This window comes from Electrophorus electricus, chromosome 10 (genome assembly GCF_013358815.1).
Source record: "Electrophorus electricus isolate fEleEle1 chromosome 10, fEleEle1.pri, whole genome shotgun sequence".
Taxonomy (NCBI): domain Eukaryota; kingdom Metazoa; phylum Chordata; class Actinopteri; order Gymnotiformes; family Gymnotidae; genus Electrophorus; species Electrophorus electricus.
Window position 1 is genome coordinate 797,459 of NC_049544.1, and position 24,268 is coordinate 821,726.

Here is a 24,268-nt window from a genome sequence, read left to right on the forward strand (position 1 = left end):
CGTTAGGCACACCTGACACGGCGCAGGTACAATGCATGGGTCCGGTCTGGAGGGCTTCCCTTCTTATCAGGGGCTTAACATAACTGTAGAAAGGATTTGCTGCTGCTAAATAGTAAAACAGCTAATGGATAACATAAGACCTGTCAAGTAGATGCCTAGCACTGGTGTTTGAGTTCTCATTATAGAGTATTGTTATTAACACTGATCCCTGTATTCTACAGTATTCTAGATCATTGGTATGTTGGACTCTAACCTACTGTACTGTACTAGGATATGTTCTATGAGGAAATGACAAAAGCACTTTTGGAAGTCGCTCTGGATAAGATCGTCTGATAAATGCTGTAAATGTAAATGTACATGTATTTGTGTTTAGAGCACCATGTGACCATCTGCTAAAACTGTCCATTAGGTGCCACTGTATTTAAGGCAGCATTCAGCTTTAATAATGTGATCAATGACACATTCACTCATTTGTTACTTGCATGTGCTTAATTTGTGGCTGGTTCTGTCTGCCTTGTCTTCTATATGTGGTGATGAATCATTATAACACTCGTAACCCGCATGCAGACACACCCTCTTCTTTATATGTACAGGCCTCATTATTCAGAACTTGGTCAAACCTTCTGTGAGCTGAAGGCTGGGCACTGTAGTAGAGTACAGTTAAGCTCTTCAGGTCCTTGTTTATTACGCTTATTACACTGACTGTGAATGATTTGGTAAATACACTAACACTACCTAGACTATTTCATGAGTGAAGGATGTAGTCTGAGCTGCTTGTGGTCTGACGAAGCAACTCTGGCCTCAAAAAGAATAAACTTCACTGAGGTACACGACGCTCTGGCCAGCTCCTCAGGGCCGTACGGGGAAGTGGGCAAACAAGGTTTCTGTGGTAGTGCCAAGGAGGAAGCACAGTGGTGTATGCTGGCTCGTACAAAGGCCTGGGTCTGCACAGATCTTACGGAGGTGATGAGCCTTGCAGAACTTTTGGCGCTCTGAAAGGGGAGGAGGGAGCTTCCTGTAAGCTGAGAGGCAGTGAGCAGGGCAGGGGGTGTGGTGATACTCACATATAACATCAGGCTCAGCCTCTCCCTGCCACTCCTTCCTGTTTCTGTCTGCTGGTCGAGATCTCCGTGCGAACACAAGGTGAGCAGAAGAACAAAACTGTTGTGGGTTTGCTTCTGGGTGAATGCCTCGAGGACTGTGCAGTACATTCCTCTGAAGTACTGGCCGAGTCTTTATTTTCTTTGTGTTACTGTTCGTATGCATCAGTTGTTTTTGCTGTTGTGGCTTTGTTTACTTTTTTTGCGCTCAGAGAAAATGTGCCAGTATGGCTGCTCACGTGGCTTCCTTTAGCACTGTGGGCTCATGCTGTGCAGGGTGACGCAGTGCACTTGAAAAGAATCTCTCTCTCTCTTTTTCTTACTCTCCCCCTCTCTCTCTTCCTTCAAAGAACACATACAAACATTTTTCTGTTTTGTTTGCTGACTGTTAGTCTCTCACAGTTATTCCAGTGTGAGCTCCAGGCTTAATGTAGAGTTTGTGTTGGTATTGAGGCAGGGTTTGGCTCTCTGCGATCAACAACAGCCAGAAGTATGAGACTTACTTAGAGGCTGGAGGAGGAGGGAGTTGGGGAGAGAGAGAGCGCGAGAGAGAGAGAGCGCGAGAGAGAGAGAGAGCGCGCGAGAGAGAGAGAGAGAGAGAGAGAGAGCGAGCGCGAGAGAGAGAGAGGGAGAGAGAGAGAGAGGGAGAGAGAGAGAGAGAGCGCGAGAGAGAGCGAGAGAGAGAGCGCGAGAGAGAGAGAGAGCGCGCGCGAGAGAGAGAGAGAGAGAGAGAGAGAGAGCGCGAGAGAGAGAGAGAGAGAGAGCGCGAGAGAGAGAGAGAGAGAGAGAGAGAGAGGGAGAAATGCTTCGTCTGCAGACAGCAGCTCGATGCTCTTCCTTTGTTCGTTAACTCATTATCTTAATTACAGTGTTACCGAGGGTGCTGGTCATGTTGTTTGCTCGTTTGTATAAACCAGTCATTTACTGCACCACTCCCTTTTTTCCTCCTCATGCTTTTGTTCTGTCGCTCCACCCTTGTCTTACTTCCTTCATTCCCCCCTTCCTACCTTGTGGGTGCTCCATCCAATCACAGGGCAGAAGAAAGCGCGCCCTTGCTTCCTGCAGGCCAGAGCTGGGCGTGGCCAGGTGTGGGTGTGGGTTCTCAGCACCACCTTCCTTGGTGCTTTCACTGCAGTTATTCCCTTTCCTGTTTAGGCTAATCTCTGTCCACGTACGAGCACTAAATGCTCCGTGTGCCCGTGATGAACCAGATAACTGAAGCAGAGTGCAGACTGCACTGAAGTAAAATATAGTTACCTACGATCAACTCAATTTCAATGTGAAAGAACGATATTGTTAGCACAGCAAGCATGTATAAACATACAAACAAATAAATAAATAAGACATTGTTCACCTCATTTACGAAATGACTGTGTTACATTGTTGTGCTTAATCGTGTTTATAGACAACAACAACAACATGTAATTAAGCGATTTGTTCTTTTTAAACAAGTCATCATGAGTCAGGTGCAACAAGCTATGGCGATGCTTATCACTACCTTCCATAAGTACTCTGGCAAGGAAGGAGACAAGTTCACCCTGAGCAAGGCCGAGCTGAAGGACCTGCTCAGCAATGAGCTCGGAGACATCTTTGGGGTGAGTGACACTCACTGACCTTCACGTCACGTCCTACGCCTCACATCCATGGAACCAAGCGTACTTCAAAGACTCTCAAAGGTTCTCCTGTGTGTGTGGAAGATATATGAAGAAGTCTGAAATAAATGGGCACTGCGTTTTATGTGTGTGTGTGTACATTTGTGTTTGTAAAACAGAAAACCACAGACCAGAAAGCATTGGACAAGATCTTTAAAGACCTGGATGCGAATGCGGATGGTACCGTTGACTTCCAGGAGTATGTCACACTGGTGGCGTGTTTGACCATGCTCTGCAATGAGTTCTTTCAAAAGTCTAGCAAATGATAAGAAAAACCTCAACTACATACATCCATGTTCTTTAATTACAGACATATAACCCTTCAGATAAACATTTCTTAGCATTCTCTACAATGATGACTTGTAAGGAAAAAAAGCTGAAATAAACTATTATGTTTGAAATAAAAGTTCATACTGTGGTGATTTTGTGGTTGTGTACATTTGTATATGAGTAAAGGGCAACAGGTAATTGGACAATGAGCCAATTACATATACATGATAAATATTCTAAATCACATTAATCACAGCTGTCAATCAGTGATAATGACCCACGTAAAATGGGAAACACAGTATTAGATTCTGGTATCGGGAGATATCATAGCTGACCCCTACAGCTCAGGAAATAGTGAAAGAGACCCTGGGGGCTTCCTCAAGTTACACGGCACATGAGATGAGAGACAGTCTGAGACAAAATGGGTGAGACAGAAGGAAACTGAGAGAAAGAGAGGGAGAGAGAGGAAGGGAGAGAGGGAGGGAGAGAGAGAGAGAGAGAGAGAGAGAGGGAGGAAGGGAGGGTGGGAGGGAGGGTGAGAGAGAGAGTGAGGGAGGATGGGAGGGAGGGAGGGAGGGAGGGAGTGAGTGAGTAAGGGAGAGAGAGAGAGAGAGAGGGAGAGGGAGGAAGGGAGGGAGGGAGGGAGAGAGGGAGGGAGAGAGAGAGAGAGAGAGAGAGAGAGGGAGGGAGGGAGAGAGAGAGAGAGAGAGAGAGACAGAGGGAGGGAGGAAGGGAGGGAGGGAGGGAGAGAGAGAAAGGGAGGGAGTTGTTTTAGAGTTAAGTTTGGATCTGGCTTATCAATAAAAAATAAATCCATAAAAAAATAACAACCAGGAATATATAAAAGGTCTCAGATAACCTGTTGTATCACTGCATGCATCCATACATACACACTTACTGTTACTGTATGCTTAGCCACACAAGCAATGTGTGTGTGTGTTTGTGTGTGTGTCATGATATCATAGATACCTGCATACACTGTGCACATTGTTTTCAGAATAAACGACTTGTGACCCCATTGCAGCGTTCCCTCTCAGTGGCCAGTGGCACTCTGTGCTTGGCAATGTGTGTGCAGCCGCGTGATCTGGGGGAGGTAAAGGCGATTGCACCAGTAGCTCAAATGTGACAAAACTCCTAGTAGCCTCCCTTAATGGCACTAATAATTAGTTCTATATAATAATAATAATAATAATAAAGTTCTCCAATAGACTCCATCAAAAACTGTTAGGGCGCACGCATACAAACACACACATCACACACACCCACACCCAAAAGTACACCCTAACAAGCACTGCATTCAGTTCTAAACTACATCCAGAGACAAGTTCAAACAGGTCATTCTGGTAGTAAATGTCTCCATCTTGTGGTCTACATTTAACACTTACATTTAATGGCATTTAGCTGACGCTTTTATCCAAAGCGACTTACAATTATGACTGAGTACAACTTGAGAGTTAAGGGTCTTCCTCAGGGGCCCAACAGTGACACCTTGGCAGTTGTGGGACTTGAACCAGCAAGTACCTGAACCACTGAGCCACCACAAAATTGGGCTATTATGTTCATTTTTAATTATGGTGTTTTAGAGTTTTCTTTTTCATTCTTAGCATCAGTCCTTAGGATGAACCTGCTTTAAAACACGTGAAGCACCATATATATTTAGTTTTATATAGTTTTATCTAATGTCAAATGAAAAAAAAAAACCCAAACAAGGTCTTTTCAAAGTTCTTATGTTTTTCTTTTTAGTTGCAATCTCTCTCTCTCTCTCTCTCTCCCTCTCTCGCTCGCTCTCTCTCTCTCTCCCTCTCTCTCTCCCTCTCTCTCTCTCACTCCCTCCCTCTCTCTCTCTCTCTCTCTCTCTCTCTCTCTCTCTCTCTCTCTCTCTCTCTCTCTCTCTCTCTCTCTCTCTCTCTCTCTCTCTCCTTCCCCCTCCCGTTAACTGTATTTAGCAAATGAAGCCACCTAAGATAAACCACCTCGGAGGCCACCACACCACAGACCCACCACACCACAGGCCCACCACACCACAGACCCACCACACCACAGACCCACCACACCACAGACCCACCACACCACAGACCCACCACACCACAGACCCATCATTAGGGCTGTTATGGACACTGCCCTCCATCACCTGCAGAAGCCTTAACAATGAACTCTCCCCACTCTCCTTCCAAGCCCAACTGTAATAATACCCGAACTGACACAACAGTGACCTTCCCGGTGACAAAAACCATATGAGGACCCGCGTGGCACCATTAATGCATGTTCAGTGTCTCCAGTTCCACACAGCTGTACGACCACGAACTATCAATACATAAATAAATAACAGTAGCAAAGAGAAACCCTTACTGACCTGTCCGATCTCTAAGGAAGTATGAGGCTCAGGGCCATGAGCGCCACCACTCTGCCAGTCACATGCCACTATGCGTGCGACCGACACAGGGCTCCTGCAAACTAAGTGACTTGCAACGGTGGTGTTATGAATGATCAGTGCATTTATTCGAATATGTTGAATTAAGTATTGCATTGAAATCTGCTGCGCAAAAGGAGACACGGGCTCCTACTACATATCCCATGTTGCACTTTTTTGTTGTTACGTGCAAGGAAAACAGAGCGGTGCCTCGTGATGGGGCGGTCTCGTGGCGTCCGTTCCTCGCGTCTCGGACTTGCCGCTCTCGCACGGACGGTAATCTGATGTAGCTCGCGATCGCTGTGCGGTGTAGAGGCGGACCTGAGCGCGCGTTCCCGAGCTAAACATGGCAGACGTTGTGGAGGGAGACGTCCTTCGTCCGGCTGTGTCCTCGCGGAATGGCTCCGGCGTCGGTGCGGCGACCTGCGCCGGCGGCCTCGCGACGTGTGCGTCGGGGCCCCGGCTGGTGCGCGTGGTGAAGTCCGAGTCCGGGTACGGCTTCAACGTGCGGGGGCAAGTGAGCGAGGGCGGACAGTTGCGGAGCATCAACGGAGAGCTGTATGCGCCGCTGCAGCACGTCAGTGCCGTTTTACCGGGTGGAGCGGCCGACCGAGCCGGTATATCCAAGGGGGATCGCATTCTCGAAGTGTGAGTTACCGGGCTGACGGCTACCGGGCGTGCACACACGGAGCTAGCCTAGCTGTGCTGCTAGCCTGCTACATGGCCAACACATCACAGCTTAGTTAGTTAACAAACGCAGAGTTAATGTGGGTAATATCATTTAATAGAACTAATATTAGTTAATAATGTCAGTATAACTACTGGAGTTAATGTAGGACGTTATTTCAGTACACCTAGTTATACATATAATATACCTAGTTAGCTAAGACTGAGCCGAGACCGGCTAGCCTAGCCTAGCTAGCGTTAGCTGGCAACAGCGTTTGTGCAGGACATGTAGCGATAGCTAAGATACGCTAACAGCTAAGGTGACTAAAATAACCTTAACACCGAGGTTGGTGCTTGGCCAGTTACTGTAAGAGTGTAAAACACTGTTTTGGGATTGCAATATAGTAATATTGTAAGTAATATAGCTATCTAGGATGCTGCCATGATTACCATCCTAGCTAGCTCGGTAAACTAATTTGCTGGCTGTCTCTTGTATTAGAAGCCAGTTAGGTTAACGTTTCCTGGCTATAAACAGCCACCATGACCTTAATCTAACTTTAATTTAACCTTAGCCAGCAAGATGCTGAGGACGTGAATAACTAAACACTTCTCAAATCAGAGTTCAGACAGCAGACGAATTTACAGAGGCTAGCTGGGTGCAAAGTAAATGCAGCAGGCTAAAAAGATAGAGACTGGATATTCTAATATTCTGAATACACTAAACCGTTATATCTACCACAGCATGGCTAGATAAATAGATACTGGTGTTGGTAATTAAATTTCGTGTTAGTCCAGTAATATCTGTCCTTGAGAGATGACAGAAAATGCAAATTGTTTGGCGAAACACATTTAGAATAACTTGACCTATAGTCTGATACATCTTAAACTCCCCAGCTTTGTTTTAAAAGTGGCTGAGTATAACAGAGCTATTAGTCTAATTTTATAGTCCATGCATAGTAGCACATTTGCAAGCCAGAGTCAGCTGTTTGAATGGCCATCTCATGTGGATGAAAAGAAGGTTTGTGTTAGAATGCTTATGGCCGTTGCAAATTCTTCTCACATACACCAGCACACAATGTCTCTTTCTTTATCATCTTGTTAGCTAATGAAGCCTTTGGCACCTTTCTGCCTTCAAAGATAAGAAAACTTTGTAAAAAATTAAAAGGTTTTTCCCTATTATTGTTAAGCTTTTTCATCTTGATCTGTCTGTAATTGCCGTTGCTGTCTGTGTGTGATTGCCACTCTTGCCTTAGCCTAGATTTCCTCAACATTTTAATATTCACCAAGGCAACTCTTGATGCTGAAGCAGGTTGCTATGGTGAGGAATGCATTTCTCTGGTGTTGGAGGCTGTACAAACTCAACATCACCACCAGCTCAGGGCAAACGGATAGAACGGATACCCAAACTATGTGATGTAGTGAAAGTCACAGAACCTTCTTTTGTCTGTTAAATAATATACAAAAGTGTGTATGATGAATCATGCTTCAGAGGTGATGTTGAATATCAATATTGAATATGTGTCTTCCTGTGCTGGTGTTGGTCTCCCTTTTATTATGGGAGTGCTTTTTTTTGTTTATGTTAATGCCAGATAACAAACAGTGGATGCCTGAATCCATGGCCATGGCTTACTGACTGACTCATCACTCATGTTTCTAGAATGAAGCCTCTCCTGTTCACAAAGCTGTACTAATAGCCCAGGTGCTGGATAGATGAGGATATCTGAAATAGAAACTTGCAGAGCTTCCCAAATAAATGGGGGAATAAAATTGTAGCTGCAGTTTTCTCACATATGTGCAAGAATCCATTTTTGATCTGCCAATATTCTCCTTGACATGGCTGTGCTTTTCTTTGTGTAGTGAAACCTGACCAGCTAATGTCACTCAGATCTAGTTCTGTGCTTTAGCATATTGTACAAAGGCTTTAAACACACAGTCTGATCTGAAGTCACCTTTTTAACAGCATCACTTAGATGATCTGTTTAATGTGGTAAACAAGACATGGGACAGATACTGTTAAGTCCAACTTGCTTCTGTAAATTGATGTATGTTACAGGTCGGTGTTTCTTAGTGTTTCTCAGTTGTTGGGGGCCACCAGGAGGTCCAGATGTTTGCTCAAATCCTCTTCCCAGTACACAAGGTTCAGTTTTCAGGCATGGAAGCTGGAGTGAAGTCAAAATGTGAACTGATGTGTGAATGGGTTATCCATCCAAGAAGTGTATAACTCCGTGGTTCCTAATCCACATTTGAAGATTCTTGTTGGGTCTAATTAAACCTACCTCACATTATGAGTCAGGTTAGTTTGAGCAGAGAGAATATTATCTGGACATGGGAATATAATCTGGGCATGGTGTCTCCAGTGGTCCTGGGATCCAGTATGCCAGGTGAAGCAGTTTAGAAGCCTGGTATAATAAGGTGATGGATAGCACAATAGCTCAAGGATTAAAGACCAAGTGTAAGGATTGGTCTATAAACCCAGCGATTTGGTGTATATGGAGAATGGCAATGGACCAACAGCTGATCTCTGGAGAACACCAGTACTACAGTAGAGCAGTGGTGGCTGGCCCATAGAGGGCGCTAGATTTCCCTGGTGGAAAATAAACATTTTTAATGTGGAGTAGAGACAGCTGACGTTATTGATAGTCAGTCAGTCGGTGGAGTAGAGGCAGCTGACGTTATTGATAGTCAGTCGGTGGAGTAGAGACAGCTGACGTTATTGATAGTCAGTCGGTCGGTGGAGTAGAGGCAGCTGACGTTATTGATAGTCAGTCGGTCGGTGGAGTAGAGGCAGCTGACGTTATTGATAGTCAATCGGTCGGTGGAGTAGAGGCAGCTGACGTTATTGATAGTCGGTCGGTGGAGTAGAGGCAGCTGACGTTGTTGATAGTCGGTCGGTCGGTGGAGTAGAGGCAGCTGACGTTGTTGATAGTCAGTCGGTCGGTCGGTGGATTAGAGGCAGCTGACGTTGTTGATAGTCGGTCGGTCGGTGGAGTAGAGGCAGCTGACGTTGTTGATAGTCAGTCGGTGGAGTAGAGACAGCTGACGTTATTGATAGTCAGTCGGTCGGTGGAGTAGAGGCAGCTGACGTTATTGATAGTCAGTCGGTCGGTGGAGTAGAGGCAGCTGACGTTGTTGATAGTCAGTCGGTCGGTCGGTGGATTAGAGGCAGCTGACGTTGTTGATGGTCGGTCGGTGGAGTAGAGGCAGCTGACGTTGTTGATAGTCAGTCGGTCGGTGGAGTAGAGGCAGCTGATGTTGTTGATAGTCAGTCGGTCGGTGAGTAGAGGCAGCTGACGTTGTTGATAGTCGGTCGGTGGAGTAGAGGCAGCTGACGTTGTTGATAGTCAGTCGGTCGGTGGAGTAGAGGCAGCTGACGTTGTTGATAGTCAGTCGGTCGGTGGAGTAGAGGCAGCTGACGTTGTTGATAGTCGGTCGGTCGGTGGAGTAGAGGCAGCTGACGTTGTTGATAGTCGGTCGGTCGGTGGAGTAGAGGCAGCTGACGTTGTTGATAGTCGGTCGGTCGGTGGAGTAGAGGCAGCTGACGTTGTTGATAGTCGGTCGGTCGGTGGAGTAGAGGCAGCTGACGTTGTTGATAGTCGGTCGGTCGGTGGAGTAGAGGCAGCTGACGTTGATAGTCGGTCGGTCGGTGGAGTAGAGGCAGCTGACGTTGTTGATAGTCGGTCGGTCGGTGGAGTAGAGGCAGCTGACGTTGTTGATAGTCGGTCGGTCGGTGGAGTAGAGGCAGCTGACGTTGTTGATAGTCGGTCGGTCGGTGGAGTAGAGGCAGCTGACGTTGTTGATGGTCGGTCGGTGGAGTAGAGGCAGCTGACGTTGATAGTCGGCCGGTCGGTGGAGTAGAGGCAGCTGACGTTGTTGATAGTCGGTCGGTCGGTGGAGTAGAGGCAGCTGACGTTGTTGATAGTCGGTCGGTCGGTGGAGTAGAGGCAGCTGACGTTGTTGATAGTCGGTCGGTCGGTGGAGTAGAGGCAGCTGACGTTGTTGATAGTCGGTCGGTCGGTGGAGTAGAGGCAGCTGACGTTGTTGATAGTCGGTCGGTCGGTGGAGTAGAGGCAGCTGACGTTGTTGATAGTCGGTCGGTCGGTGGAGTAGAGGCAGCTGACGCAAGACACGAGATTTGTCACCCCCTAATTTAATAAGATCTCTTCACCAAAATCCTTTTGAGAGAACATTTTGTGAAGAAACTAAAGTTCTGAGTAGCTTGCTAAGATGGCCACTTAGCTAGTCAAGTTGTGCATTGTGTATTTTGTGGTAGATTGTAATTCATACTGCCAATGTTAGCTAACAGCTTGTTGCGTAGCTAATTTAGTGGTTGTTCTGTATCTAACTTGTAGCTTGCTAACTTTAGCTAGCTAGCTGTGTGTTTTAGTGGTACTGCTAGATGTAAGGCCACTGCATTAACTTTTAAAATGCAAGCTTTCTATTTGTTTAAAAATACTCTTTTAGTTAACAAAATATTCAATGTTTTTCACTGTGAACGTTAAGAAAACAGCTTCACCTCTCAAAATAAAAAAGATGTACAAGATAACTTCCACAGGGTTTTTACAGTTTGTGTGTAAGACGCACAAATTTACGCTAATCTACGCATCATGCATAAAATCGCATCGCAAAATAAATTAGTTTTCTTTGTGTGTAGCATAAAATGTCATCCAGCAATATTTTGATGTCTAGAAATTCCTAATTTTGTTTTAATATTTTGCTAATATTACTATACATGTTTCTGACCAAGACTTAATCTGTAATCTGACGTTGCATAGTGTACCTTATGTCTGAGGAGATTATAGCTGCAAGTAACAATTAATCACTTACTGTTAATCTTTTGACTTTTAATGCCGATTAAACAATTACTGGCTATTTCACAGAGCAGTACATTTACAGCATTTGGCAGATGCTCTATTCCAGAGCGAATTACAAAAAGTGCTTTATCATTTCTCATGGAATGAATCCTTGCCAGCACAGTAGGGTTAAGTTATATTAGGATAGTAGTTTAAGGTGCATTAGGTCCTGAAATTGACTGCCAAAAACAACCCCACCCAGAATGTTTTTGTCAGCCACCACTGCAGTAGAGAGGAGCTGAAACTGCTCTCACGGCAGCTCCAGAACACTTCCAGGACGATGCAGTAAAAGACGGGTGTAGCCTACGGACTGAAAGGGATTTAGATCCAACTTTCGAAGGGACATTTTCAAAGCAGATTGAAATTGTGTTTTGGAACTGTCATTCTTATGAGTGGGAGCTGCTGCTGGAAGGCCTGTGAGTGTCTGTCGCACTCTGTGCTTTAGATGGGGAGCACATGAAGGACACACAGCCGTTCACATGATTCCCTCTGTGAGATTCTGTCTTCTAGTGGCTCAGTGTAAAGAACTAATAGAGCTAGAGTAAATGCTGAATTAGGAAGAAAGAGGGGACATTTTGTTGAGTCAGCTATTTTAAAACTGTGTGTGTGTCTCACATCTTGCTGATTTGTACAGTTTAGTTGACACATCTTCATGGTGTTCGCCCAGGGGAGTGCAGCCCGCTTCCCTGGTTAGATATCTGCCTGGTGAAGTCGTGTCTGGAAAGTGATCGAGTGTTATCACCACAGCAGAAGTCTGGAGCTGCAGGTCATGAATACCTTGTAGGAAATATTATACCTCTTATATATCTCTGGTCAACTCGCTCCCATCACAGAGTCCCTGAAAAGAAATAAAAGGTTTTTAGAAGAGAGCAGGGTTGAAATAAAGTCTCTCTCTGGTCCATGGCAGAAAGGCTTCTGAAGGTACATCCTACAGCAGTCTCAAACTGCGGTTTGAACCATGTACCATGCTAACGTACACGCTCTGTTATCTCACAAGCATACGTGACCTCGTGGTGAGATATGAGTGCTGCAAGAGCACACTGGGGTCATGCCCAAGCCAAGAAGGGCACAAAAGTCTCAGGCTTCAGGCAGTCACAGCTACTGTGCCAGTGTAACCAATGCCTACACCTCTCCCCCACTTCACTGCAGTAATGGTGTAAGTGTGGAGGGGGCCACCCATAAGCAGGTGGTGGACCTGATCCGTGCCGGGGAGCGGGAGCTGGTGTTGGCCGTCCTGTCGGTGCCCCAGCCGGAGACGGACAGCCTCGACCCCGGTGACGACGGCTCGGTGCAGTCCTGCTACGACTACAGCGACAAGCAGGCTGTGCCCATCTCTGTGCCCACCTACAAGCACGTGGAGCAGAGTGGCGAGAAGTTTGTGGTGAGCATGGGCTAAACCGTGGTTACGTTTATGCAGTGTCGTCCACCATCGTGTTTAAGGAATTTACATTGTATTCTGCTCTCTTACATAAATTAATACATCTTGTGCATAATTGTTGTGTGATTCTTGGGGTAGCCAATAACTAGAATTAATTTGCTATGGGCTGTAAGTAAGCTACATGGTACTATAATGTGTACAAGCAGTGCCCCGGTACTAGGGTTCCCTATGTTTGGCCCCAGGTATATAACGTGTACATGGCCGGCCGACAGTTGTGCTCTAAGCGCTACCGGGAGTTTGCCATCCTGCATCAGAACCTGAAGCGGGAGTTCGCCACCTTCACGTTCCCCAAGCTTCCGGGGAAGTGGCCCTTCTCCCTGTCCGAGCAGCAGCTAGACACCCGCCGGCGAGGCCTGGAGGAATACCTGGAGAGAGGTGAGAGGCAGGGAGAGGAACTGCCAAACCGCACACAGACAGATTCATTACGAGCGGTTACACGTGTGAAGCGTTTAGCACCTGGTTATTAAGACCCATAGGGCAGTGTGGAGCAGGAACCTGCAGGGAAGGGCACATATGCAATCTCTGTTGTCTGTCTGATGTAAGGGTGAGACAGTAGAACCACGTAAACCCTAAGAAGTGTCTAACTCAGTAGTACCTAATCCACATTCTTATTGTTGGAAGTAAACCCACCTCACATTATGAGTGAGGTTATTTTGAGCAGAGAGAATAGTATCATCATCTGGGCAGAGAATATAATCTGAGCATGGTGTCTCCAGTGGTCCTGGGATCCAGTATGTCAGGTGAAGCAGTTTAGAAGCCTGGCATAATAAGGTGATGGGCAGCACAATAGATCAAGGATTAAAGACCAAGTGTAAGGATTGGTCTGTAAAGCCAGCGATTTGGTGTATATGGAGAAATAAAAACTACAAATGCAACCAGTAGTCCTGTACGAGTTCACGTTGTTCATGTTAAAACAGTGTTGAATCATTTGACTGCCATAATCCACCCCGTCCCCCGCCCGCCTGACAATGTCATCAGAAGCTGACAAACACCGAGCACATTGTGGCCCAGGCCACAGAAATCTGATGCAGGGAGAATTTTCCCAGCCTCTGTTTAGCCTGCACACACATCCGTGTGTCCAATTTCCACATTGTTTTGATGAAATTTCAGTATTTTTAATGACGTTGAATGAAACTGAAATGGAGAAGTGTTGGTGACTTGTCTGATATGAACTCAGCGTGAGTTTGTTTTTAAATGCCCAGATAGATGGTATGGCCCTTAGTTTTTAAAATGTTTTAAATCTCATGATGTTTCCCTGGTTGTCTCACTTTTGACAGTCTGTTCCGTGCGGGTGATTGGGGAGAGTGACATCATGCAGGACTTCCTATCGGAGTCAGATGAGGTAAGTCAGGTAAAATGCAGCATAAAACAGTGTTAAGAACACCTAGAATGCACACCAAATAATTTGTGACTTGTTACAGAGCTTATTTACATATTGCAGTGTTACAGAGCCCAATATTGCAACAATTTATAAGTTAGATTTTGAAACATGTTATAAAATGTAGGCAGCTATGGCTAGGGTTCGAGGTAGCTAGGGCTAGGGTTCGAGGTAGCTATGGCTCAGGTTCCAGGTAGCAAAGTTGAGGTAAGTGTGAAACCTCACTGTAGTTGTAAGAGGACAGTTTGCTTCTAGCTGTCATGCACTTTAATGCAACTTTACTGGAGTTTCTCCAGCTGTGCCCCCACTTCAGAGCCCTCTCACTAACTGGTCATAATGTATAACCTGTAACTAGCTGATATTAATTGTATCAAGTTAGTGTGGCACCTCCCAATCTAGTTCTTGGGAATCTCTACCCTACATATTTCTGTATCCCACATATCTGTTCCATGTTCTCACAGTTGGTGTGTTGGGAGCTGGAGCACAGATGTATACTGTCTAAGGTTACTAAGGACTGGATTATGAAACACGCAAGGGTCTTGACTGCATGTTGAGCACGTGTAGTATTAACGGTATCCCTCATAGCGATAATCCCCTTACTATGTCAATATGTCAGAACTGCACAGAACATTTTTTAAGTCATTATCATAGCATTGGCAGTATTGTGGCAATACTGATATTGCTGAAAAGAATGCATACAAGTCCTGTAACAAATAAATTTTTCCCCTCAAATTCCAGATGAGTGTTTTGTGGGTGTTCTGATATTTACTAAAGATCCAACAGATAAAATAAGTCCAGTAATGTTTAAAATACATAAATAAAGGGTTCAGTATTGTCTTAATAGGTTGCACATAGTTGTAATTTGTAATACAGATATTTAGCTACCAATAGATTGATATTTTACCATTTACAATATCTTAAACATTAGTTATGTTTTTAATTATTTAATTACATCAGTTCAACAACTTTGTGTGCACAACTCTTACTGAAGCTTATGCCTGGAAACAATGGGCAGTAAAGAACATTCTTGAAATATCCTGAAATGTGGACCAATTAAAACCAATTCAGGTGTTACAAACAAGCCATGTGACTTTGACCACAGAGAAAGGCTGATAAATGACATCACTGTCCGACCTTTACGGCCTTTAGCTGGTGTCCTGATTTCAGTTAAGTAATCCAGTTTGTTGTGCTAAGGTATTTATTAGCAGTGTCACCTGTATAATTCTCAGAGAACACGGGCTGTATATGGCAAATTTTCTACAGTCACTCCATGCTAACTTGCACAGGTCTTCCAGTTCATATAATGGATTTTCTTGAAAAGTAATATTAAATTTAAACCTTGCAAAATACTTTTTTAGTGTTGAATTTTTGAAGTATGCTTGTATATTTATTTAAAGATTCACCAATTACCTTTTTTTTTTTTTTTCTCTGGATTGGGTTGAAATTTTTTTGGAACATCCAATAAACCTTATGGATAATTTACAACATGTATTCATGTAAGTATTGGCCTCAGATATACAAGTGCTGAATGTTAACGTAAATAAACTTTTAAAAGATATTTTGACTATTTGCCCCAAGAAGAATTATTACATTTTCCTTGAATCTTTAAGGGAAAGTGTTAATATTTATTGTCAACATATAATGGAATTATATATTACTCCACCTTATTCCATAATATATGGAGAAAAGATTTTTCCTAATTTTCACTGGTTGTAATATTAGATTCTGTGGTTTTATTTCATAGGTAGATATTTGTACTATGTTGACATCAAGATTTTTTATCTCTGTATGTAACCTACTGATCCTGTTTTTGCTTGGGCTCAACAAATTAACAAGTTACAGCTGGTAAGTAAATTAGCACAGCGCTAAACTAATTTCTCACATCATAAACTAGTAGTATTGGAAAACAGTAAAGCCAGTCTGGGCTAATCCAGCCTGAGACAGGCTTGGTCTGATTGCTTAATGGATGCCTCATACCCCGTAGGTACATCGAGTGCACTCTTTAGAGATATCATAGAGCACTCTTGTACGGGGGGGGGGGGTCATCAGACAGCCAGCCCAAACTAATGGAACACAAGGAATTACTGAAGTTGAGAATTGCCTGTTTTGATTTGGTGATGCCACATCACCAGAATATTGCTTTCTTCAGACAGTGTTGTGATGCCTCCAACTTTACTATTGCACAGTAGCAAATGATCTAGATGTGAACTTGATTAATGCTGCACAAAAACAAAATTGGATTACAAGAAAGTGAAAATTTAAAAAATGTATAACTAAAAATATTTGGAGTAGAGCTGAAGGATTTTGCAGGGTCTCATGAATTTAATAGAAGTTTTCACATTATTATTATTATTATTATTTTCAAGAAAATACATGACATGACCTGTAGGGCCTGGAATGACCTATAATTTTCACATGCACTATAATTACTGTGGAAAAGTAGAGCAACACATTGCTAATATTTCAGAAGGTGTAATATACAGACAAGCCCTGTAACAAGTCTGGACTTTTGCTTGCTTTTTCTATTTTTGTGCAGCGAGCGTTCTGATCAGACACAAATGACTTGTAAAGAGGTTTGTGCGTCTGATGTAAGAGGTGAACTGTTCACTGTGCACATGCATTCCACTAGTTGTTGAAGATTTGTTTCCCTGAACATGTTTTTTGTCCACTCATCCCTCCCTCCCTTCTGTTTAGTCTTTCAGCCTTTTCAGTGCAGTCCTTGGGTGCTTATGGCCTGTCTGTTTACTTCTGTCTGAGTCACATATATCTCTCTGTCCACCTTCCCCCAGAATTATAACGGGGTTTCTGATGTGGAATTGAGAATAGCCATGCCGGATAAAGCCACTATAACTGTCCGTGTGCGGAAAAACTGCACTACAGACCAGGTCTACCAGGTATTGCACACATCGGTACAGCACTGCACAAGTGACACGGTTTTCATAGAAACCAATTACAGGTAAAACTGCACAGAATGTTTCGAAGAGCAGCTTGATTCACTACACCGAGTCTTGAAACCTTCTTCAGGAGATCAGAAATGACCCACCTTGGTCTCACGCTCATTCAGACATGCGCTGGTCATCAGATGAACATTTTGCATAAGCCTTATTCAGCGTCTTTTCCAAAGTCAAAATTAAATTTATATAGCACTTTTTACAACAGATGATGTCACAAAGCAGCTTTACAGCTTTACAGACAGTGGTGAGGAGAAACTCCCTAGAGCTTGAGGAACCACCTCCAGAGGAACCAAGACTTCTCCTTTGGGTGACAAAAGACACTAGAATAGTAAGAATAAGGGGCAGAGCAAGTAGTGAGAGGGGGGAAAAGGTAGTTAATTTTGGCATTGAAAAATGGCAGATAATGTGCCATTTACTTACTTTTTATTTACATTTTGGTTTTATTTCACTTTTATTTGCATTAGCCTCCATTTCTGGATTTAAATAGTGAATAAGGTATGACATGAAATTATGTATAAAGTGAATATAAACTGTAACCTGAGTGAGCTTGCAGTCACATCACATGGGTTCATTCACACGGATCGGTCCTAGTAAAGGTGGCCTTCTGTCAGACGTGTTTAAAATGTTTGGGATTTATTAAAGTCACCTGGTTGAATTTACCATTGATCTTGGCGATAGCCAATGACTCAATAGTCCAGGAAGCACCATGGTAGTGGGTGACTGGAGAACACATTCAGTCTGGATGGAGATTAAAAAACAAAACCCTAGTTTTCATCTGACCATGAGCAGCTGCAAGCTGCTGTTGAGTGTCAGGAAGAGAAAGACGTGGTTTGTGAAAAAGCCTGCAGTGTCCTGAGCCTCTATGTGTCTTGGGGCAAACTTATAGACAGTGTCTTGAGGAAGAGAATAAACACCAGAGTGCAAGATGGCACCTGATCTGTGAGGCCGGTGGAGACAGTGTCTGTCCTAAATGCTTGGCTGGACTGTGTAGCAAGATAAATGATTCAACATTCCTAAGCAGGATATACTACTGGGTCACTACAAACCTAGAAAAGTGTGAGGAGAATATCCACAAAGTCTGAAGATGTCTGTGGGTCACAGTCAGTCAGTCAGAGTTGTAGCCAGGTTGTACATGTTATGTTTATGTTCTCCACTTCGCCTGAAATGGGGAGCTCATGTATTTAACAAAAATCCAATGTGCAGGAATACAATATATAAGCACAATAACATAAACCTTCAATTTCTAAATGCTTATAGATTTTACTTCTGCAGAAGTGACAACTCTGTGCTCCCTCACCCTGTCTCTCTCCCTCCTGTCTCAGGCTGCGGTATTGAAGGTTGGGATGGACAATATTACTGCCAGTTACTTTGCCCTTTTTGAAGTCATCAATCATTCCTTTGGTAAGTGGCTTTGCCTTCTGATCTTACAATCCTCACCTGTGGGCAGGCCACACCACTCTCAGAACCTCACCTGTGCTTCTGTGGGCGGGCCACAGAGACAGCTCTTTCATGTGTGGGGAGGATCCTTCACACCATGCTCAGCTCAAGTTTCAATGAGCAGAGTGCACTGGTACTGAGATAATCGAAACCACTCCAACAGTCTTCTCTGGTTCCTGCAAGCACACTTTCGACTAGTGTTGTGTTTCATTGGCATTGGAGGGCACACTCCCTGCCAGTGGGTGACGGCACGGTCAGTGAGGTCATGCGCAGGGGACCATCTTCACAGTTTTAAAATGATCAAGGAACTGTGGACAGTAAAGTGACACTGAAGTTCTAGCAAAAGAGAGTTGTGAGAGTCCCTGCCGTTTGTCTGTGGAAAGAGCAACGTGTCAGTACCACGGCCTGTGTGTCGGAGGGGATCATCAGAATAATTCTACAGCTGTTTCTGTCTCGCGTGTCTGTCAGTGCGGAAACTGGCCCCCAACGAGTTCCCTCACAAGCTGTACGTGCAGAACTACACGTCGGCCGTGACGGGGACCTGCCTTACCCTACGTAAGTGGCTCTTCACCACCGAGGAGGAGACCCTGCTCAACAACAACGAGCTGGCCATCAACTTCTGCTTCCACCAGGTGCATGCCACACACACGCCTCATGCGCGGATGTGGTGGTTCTCCATCGACTGTTCCAACATTCTCTCCCTCTCTCAGGCTCTGGATGACGTGAAGAAAGGACTCATTAAGGTGGAGGAGAAATCGTACCAGCTGCAGAAACTGGCCGAACAGAGGAAAATTTCCATGGTGAGTGTCACCATGGTGAGTGTGTGTGAGGGGGTCATCAAAACAATTTAAGTTATTTCTCTCTCAGTTCTGCTGAAAGTAGGGAAGTGAATGTGGTTGCGTGTTACATCACATAAGTAGTGAAAAATGAATTAAAATGGTGCTCAGTATTCAAATGGACATAAATGTGTGTGTGCCTCCCCTCCCCTCTCTCCAGTATCTGAACATGGTGAGGACTTGTGAGGGCTATAATGAGATTGTCTTTCCTCACTGTGCTTGTGACTCACGCCGTAAAGGCCACGTTGTCACGGCGATAAGTATCCACCACTTCAAACTGCACGCCTGCACCGACGAGGGAACCTTGGAGGTGAGGGAGAGAGCCTAGTTCTGTGTGTGTGTGTGTGTGGAGGTGATGGAGAGAGCCTAGTTCTTTGTGTGTGTGTGTGTGTGTGTATGGAGGTGAGGGAGAGAGCCTAGTTCTGTGTGTGTGTGTGTGGAGGTGATGGAGAGAGCCTAGTTCTTTGTGTGTGTGTGTGTGTGTGTGTATGGAGGTGAGGGAGAGAGCCTAGTTCTGTGTGTGTGTGTGTGTGTGTGTGGAGGTGATGGAGAGAGCCTAGTTCTTTGTGTGTGTGTGTGTGTGTGTGTGTGTGTGTGTGTATGGAGGTGAGGGAGAGAGCCTAGTTCTGTGTGTGTGTGTGTGGAGGTGATGGAGAGAGCCTAGTTCTTTGTGTGTGTGTGTGTGTGTGTGTGTGTGTGTGTATGGAGGTGAGGGAGAGAGCCTAGTTCTGTGTGTGTGGATGTGAGGGAGAGAGCCTAGTTCTTTGTGTGTGTGTGTGTGTGTGTGTGTGTGTGTGTATGGAGGTGAGGGAGAGAGCCTAGTTCTTTGTGTGTGTGTGTGTGTGTGTGTGTGTGGAGGTGAGGGAGAGAGCCTAGTTCTGTGTGTGTGTGTGTGGAGGTGAGGGAGAGAGCCTAGTTCTGTGTGTGTGTGTGTGTGTGTGGAGGTGAGGGAGAGAGCCTAGTTCTGTGTGTGTGGATGTGAGGGAGAGAGCCTAGTTCTTTGTGTGTGTGTGTGTGTGTGGAGGTGAGGGAGAGAGCCTAGTTCTTTGTGTGTGTGTGTGTGTGTGTGTGTGTGTGTGTGGAGGTGAGGGAGAGAGCCTAGTTCTGTGTGTGTGGATGTGAGGGAGAGAGCCTAGTTCTTTGTGTGTGTGTGTGTGTGTGTGTGTGTGTGTGTGTGTGTGTGTGTGGAGGTGAGGGAGAGAGCCTAGTTCTACCATAACTGTGTGTGTGCGTGTACGTGTGGTTACATTTACCATGTTCTCCTTTTTTTTTCCTTCACACACACACACACAGAATCAAGTGATTGCGTTCGAGTGGCTGGAGATGCAGAGGTGGGACACAGATGAGGAGGGTATGGCTTTCTGCTTCGAGTATGCACGGGCCGAGAAGAAACCCCGCTGGGTGAAAATCTTCACTCCATACGTGAGTCAATACACACATCCTGACACACGCGCGCGCACACAAGCCCACTGAGTGGTAATAATCCTTCTCACCAACAGTTCAACTACATGCACGAGTGCTTTGAGCGGGTCTTCTGTGAGCTCAAATGGAGGAGAGAGGTACGGGACTTCATGGATGGAGAGTGACATCTAGAGCATGTGATATGTAGAGCGTGAGTGTATGAGTGGTAGAATGTGCACCAACTAGGGGCTTTATGGTTTCAGGTGGAGGAAGAGGCCACAGATAAAGACAACAAGAACTGCAGTAAAGATGGTATGTGTAGTAAGGTAAGGCTTAGCCTACCTGACTTTATCTAATCATCTTCTTTCAGTGTCCTGATAAGGGTGTGGGTAGGTGTGTGTGCGTATGTTTGTATGTCTGGTTTTGCTCTGACACTCCTCTCCTTTTGCAGAATATCTTCCAAATGTTGAGGCACAGAAGGGATGGAGGCACCTGAGGCACGAGATCGTCACCCCCTGAACACACACACACACACACACATACACACACACGAACACACACACACACAGAAACACAACTCAGAGGAGCCCTGGTCCAACTCAGTCACATGTGGGGTGGCTTGTGCATCACAGCCTGCCCACTAAGTCATTACATTCAAAAGAAAAAAGAATAAAATCTTCAGTACATACAATAGTGGAAATACGCAAACAAGCTTAAAAGGTGAATTAAAAGACATTTTCCAGACTTCACTCATCATCTCTTTGGGGACTAAACTGACTTGAATGGCGCTGAAAGTTTCTGATGAGACTTTTTGTGAAGAAACTGATGAGGTAAAGGTCCAGGAGACTGGCTACATTCTCTTTAAGTACATGCTGGACATGATGGGTCTGTGTACCCCCCCCCCCCCAGCTCCACTGGTCCTAAAGACTGGCCCCTGCACTGTGATTGGTCCTGGTGACTGAAGCATGCAGGGTAACTCCTACTAGTCCCTACTACCTGTGAACATTTTTAATCATGAGGCAGGATGAACCGGGGGGGGGAACCAGGTTGACGAGAGCAAGAGTCTAGGATGTATGTCCAGGCACCTGCCATGGTTGCCACCGGCAACATCATCCTGATGCTTAACAAACGCATCACGTAAAACAGCGTGGCCCTCAGAGTGTATCAGCACAAAGCACTGGTTTAGAGTCTGAACAGAGGAACCACAAGGACATCATTCCAAAGTGCAGATGTAAAACTCCACAGTCCACTAGGACACGCAGGACCAATGAGACACGAGCGTCTTCTGCCAGGACATGCAGGACCAATGAGACCAATGAGCAAGTGTCTTCTGCCTCTCAGCAGAGGCTGTTTGACTGCTGCATTGTCCTTTCCAATTTGTTGGCAGTAAGACTTTTGTTTAATGCTTCTTTGATCACCCCCCCCCCCCCCCTTTTAACATTTAAGGTAAGCTCTTTTAGGGGTAAGCAAGTGTTTGTTTGTTTGTTTTCAGTTTAAACACATTTTATTTGTGAGGAATTGCACCAGTGTGTGCAGTACTGTGTTGTGCAGTACAACAGTATTATGATCTACACTCACGTTTAACCGTCGGAACTCACACAACCCAGCGGCAGGACTAGAGAATGTGCAGCTGGTCGTCTCTCTTGGGTTCGGTCCGGTCATAACTTTCCTTGTCTGTAAGTACCATAAATGCTGTGAAGTTTAAGGTCTGGAGACATTTCATACTGAATATGTCCAATACAGTCATGCAACACAAAACAATCGCACTAATACTCATGGGATTTTTTTTGGTTTTTATGTGCATATCCATCTAAGTTGCTCCTTGGTAAGATGATTCCTTTGGAGGATTTGTTGTTGCTGTTTGTTTTGTGGTTCTTGAAAAACATGAAGCAATCAGACCTGTTAAGGAAGGTATTCATGTGTGCATGGCCACCAATATGCAGGTAAGGGACGGCCCAAAGTCGTGTTTCAGTTTTGTTTGGTTGTTTGTTTAATGTTTTGTTTTGCTAGCATTTAGCGTGTCACTTTGTGGCCTGTGTCCTCTACGTGAGCAGTAGGTACAGTAGCTTTGACCTCTTGCAGGGTTCTTTAGTCCCTTACTGCTGGGTGAACTCTGTATACATTTTCCTGTCACGTTTGTTTCCTGTATTTCTTTTTAAAGTCTGTTTCCTTTAGCGCAGGCGCATGCGAGTTTGGTGATGAGGCCCAGTAATGATTTGCACTTAAAGTATTAACTCTGTGTGACCTGTACCCTGCCATCTTGGCGCTGAGGGGTTTGTTTCTGTCTGTGCATGTTACCTCATTCACTAACACATGGACAATCTGATTTACCACCCCCCTCCCCCACCTTAAAGGTTTAAATTTACTACATATCATACATGTAATGTACCATCATGTGTCAGTTGAAGCAAGTTCTTTTTCCCCCAGTGTAACTCATTCCGGATAGTAACCGAACGCAGACGCCGTCCGGTTATGTTAAGGGGAAACTGAGATTCTGCTCCCTGAGTTTAAAATCCTAATGCGTCTGACGTGTATATTCAGTATCTCCCCAAGAACGTTCAGTGTCTCTGTGCAGTCAGGCACTTACGTTACATACGTTACGTCACTAGACTGGTCCGACATTCCCGAATATCAAGAAGTATGAGCACACTGGATTATCAGTAGTGAAAACACACACACACACACACACACACGTAGCGTAGTGTTTAGGGGCTCAGAGGTTTCAGTGCACCTCATTATTACAGAAGAGCTCTGCTTACTGTACAGCTACAGCACCTGCTGTTCCGCCCTCCAGCCGTTGGTGGATGTGCTCTGTTGGTCCTGGACGCACTCCAGGTTAAATAACCTCTCATTTATTTGAATATCAGACAAGATCTTTCTGAACTGTATTTTCAGCAGCACGTGTTTTAAGCAAATCTTTTCTAATGAAGTGTATAGACCGTTGTCACAGAGCCATTCTGAAGGACACAACAGTAGTGACCTGAAACGCGCCAGGTGGAAAACCTGTTGGCAGATGAAGCAAAAAGTCACACAGAAGTGTTTGGAAACAAGCAGATGAAATAATTACATCTATAATGTGTTTGGTAAAGTTTGTTCACAGCATTATAAGAAATTGTAAGATATTCTTTTAAATAAATCATTTTAATTGAGGAAGCTTTTTGTATCAACTTCTTGTGACATGTTTTGAGGAACCGGGAAGAACCCTTGCACGACATTTAGGCAATAGCAAACTCATCGCGTGTCATTTTCGGACATTATCAAGTCTGAATTCAGGAATATTCCACTTACTTTTGGAACAGTTTTTAGATCTCGGCCTTCCTATGGGGCTGGTCTTATTGGCTTCGTTCTGCTGCTTACTTTCAAATTATTTGGGGAGGGGGATTAGTAAAAGGGAAGGCAAAAGGAGCAAGGTTGTGGCCTTCTAAAGAGTGACGGGATCGCTTACCCCAGCCTGATCGCTTTCCTCGGGTCAGTACGTCGTCCACATTTAGCCCTGTGATCGTATCGGGCTGTTAACAATTAAAGAACAAGCAGGACCTGAAACCCGAGACCCAAGTCGTGCAAACTAAGTGGTGATAAGAATCTCAATAAACAGGAGAAACTTTCTCAGGCCTTTTCTCTGCTGTGCTTTTTAAGCCTCTATACAGTAACAGGAAATCCACTCCCTGACTGCTTTATTCGTAGCGTTGTGTTGTATGTGCACCTTCTTCTGGCGTCGTTAAGGACCAGTTTGGAGCACATGGTGATGGATGACGGTGGTTTGCTGCTGTCCCCAGCAGTGATGCACGTGTCTGAGGAGGTATTCGGATGTCCTAAGCTTCAGAAGGAAAGGAGGTCCTGACCACTCAGAGCTGAAGGTTCTGGTTTTCAGTATTT

General features: G+C 44.9%; 2 protein-coding genes across 6 annotated transcripts; both read left to right on the forward strand.

Annotated features, from left to right (window-relative positions):
* Window positions 1-1,035: 1,035 nt before the first annotated feature.
* LOC113591711 (ictacalcin-like) lies at window positions 1,036-3,158 on the forward strand. The gene is made up of 3 exons (XM_027032324.2): window positions 1,036-1,143; window positions 2,553-2,695; window positions 2,872-3,158. The coding sequence occupies exons 2-3, from the start codon at window positions 2,558-2,560 to the stop codon at window positions 3,016-3,018; spliced, it is 285 nt and encodes a 94-aa protein (XP_026888125.1). The 5' UTR covers window positions 1,036-1,143; window positions 2,553-2,557; the 3' UTR covers window positions 3,019-3,158.
* A 2,486-nt stretch (window positions 3,159-5,644) lies between these two features.
* On the forward strand, window positions 5,645-23,542 carry snx27b (sorting nexin 27b). Of its 5 annotated transcripts, none has more exons than XM_035530844.1 (14): window positions 5,645-6,080; window positions 12,098-12,329; window positions 12,569-12,761; window positions 13,664-13,728; window positions 14,914-14,916; window positions 16,554-16,658; window positions 18,041-18,119; window positions 18,624-18,787; window positions 18,866-18,970; window positions 19,152-19,301; window positions 20,285-20,413; window positions 20,491-20,550; window positions 20,656-20,704; window positions 20,844-23,542. In XM_035530844.1, the coding sequence occupies exons 1-14, from the start codon at window positions 5,779-5,781 to the stop codon at window positions 20,909-20,911; spliced, it is 1,704 nt and encodes a 567-aa protein (XP_035386737.1). In that variant the 5' UTR covers window positions 5,645-5,778; the 3' UTR covers window positions 20,912-23,542. The 5 variants fall into 5 exon arrangements, with proteins under 5 accessions (XP_035386737.1, XP_035386739.1, XP_035386736.1 ...); XM_035530846.1 differs by lacking the exon at window positions 14,914-14,916 and adding an exon at window positions 15,601-15,609 and having other exon boundaries at window positions 18,866-18,955; XM_035530843.1 differs by lacking the exon at window positions 14,914-14,916 and having other exon boundaries at window positions 13,664-13,737.
* The last annotated feature ends 726 nt before the right edge of the window (window positions 23,543-24,268 follow it).

What these genes read in the sequence shown, in the direction of transcription:
- LOC113591711 (XM_027032324.2), top strand. Translation starts at nt 2,558, where the DNA reads ATGAGTCAGGTGCAACAAGCTATGGCGATGCTTATCACTACCTTCCAT. An exon ending in AGCTCGGAGACATCTTTGGG is followed by an intron (nt 2,696 to 2,871) that starts GTGAGTGACACT and finishes TTTGTAAAACAG; the next exon opens with AAAACCACAGACCAGAAAGC.
- snx27b (XM_035530843.1), top strand. Translation starts at nt 5,779, where the DNA reads ATGGCAGACGTTGTGGAGGGAGACGTCCTTCGTCCGGCTGTGTCCTCG. An exon ending in AGTCATCAATCATTCCTTTG is followed by an intron (nt 18,120 to 18,623) that starts GTAAGTGGCTTT and finishes CGTGTCTGTCAG; the next exon opens with TGCGGAAACTGGCCCCCAAC. An exon ending in CCGACGAGGGAACCTTGGAG is followed by an intron (nt 19,302 to 20,284) that starts GTGAGGGAGAGA and finishes ACACACACACAG; the next exon opens with AATCAAGTGATTGCGTTCGA.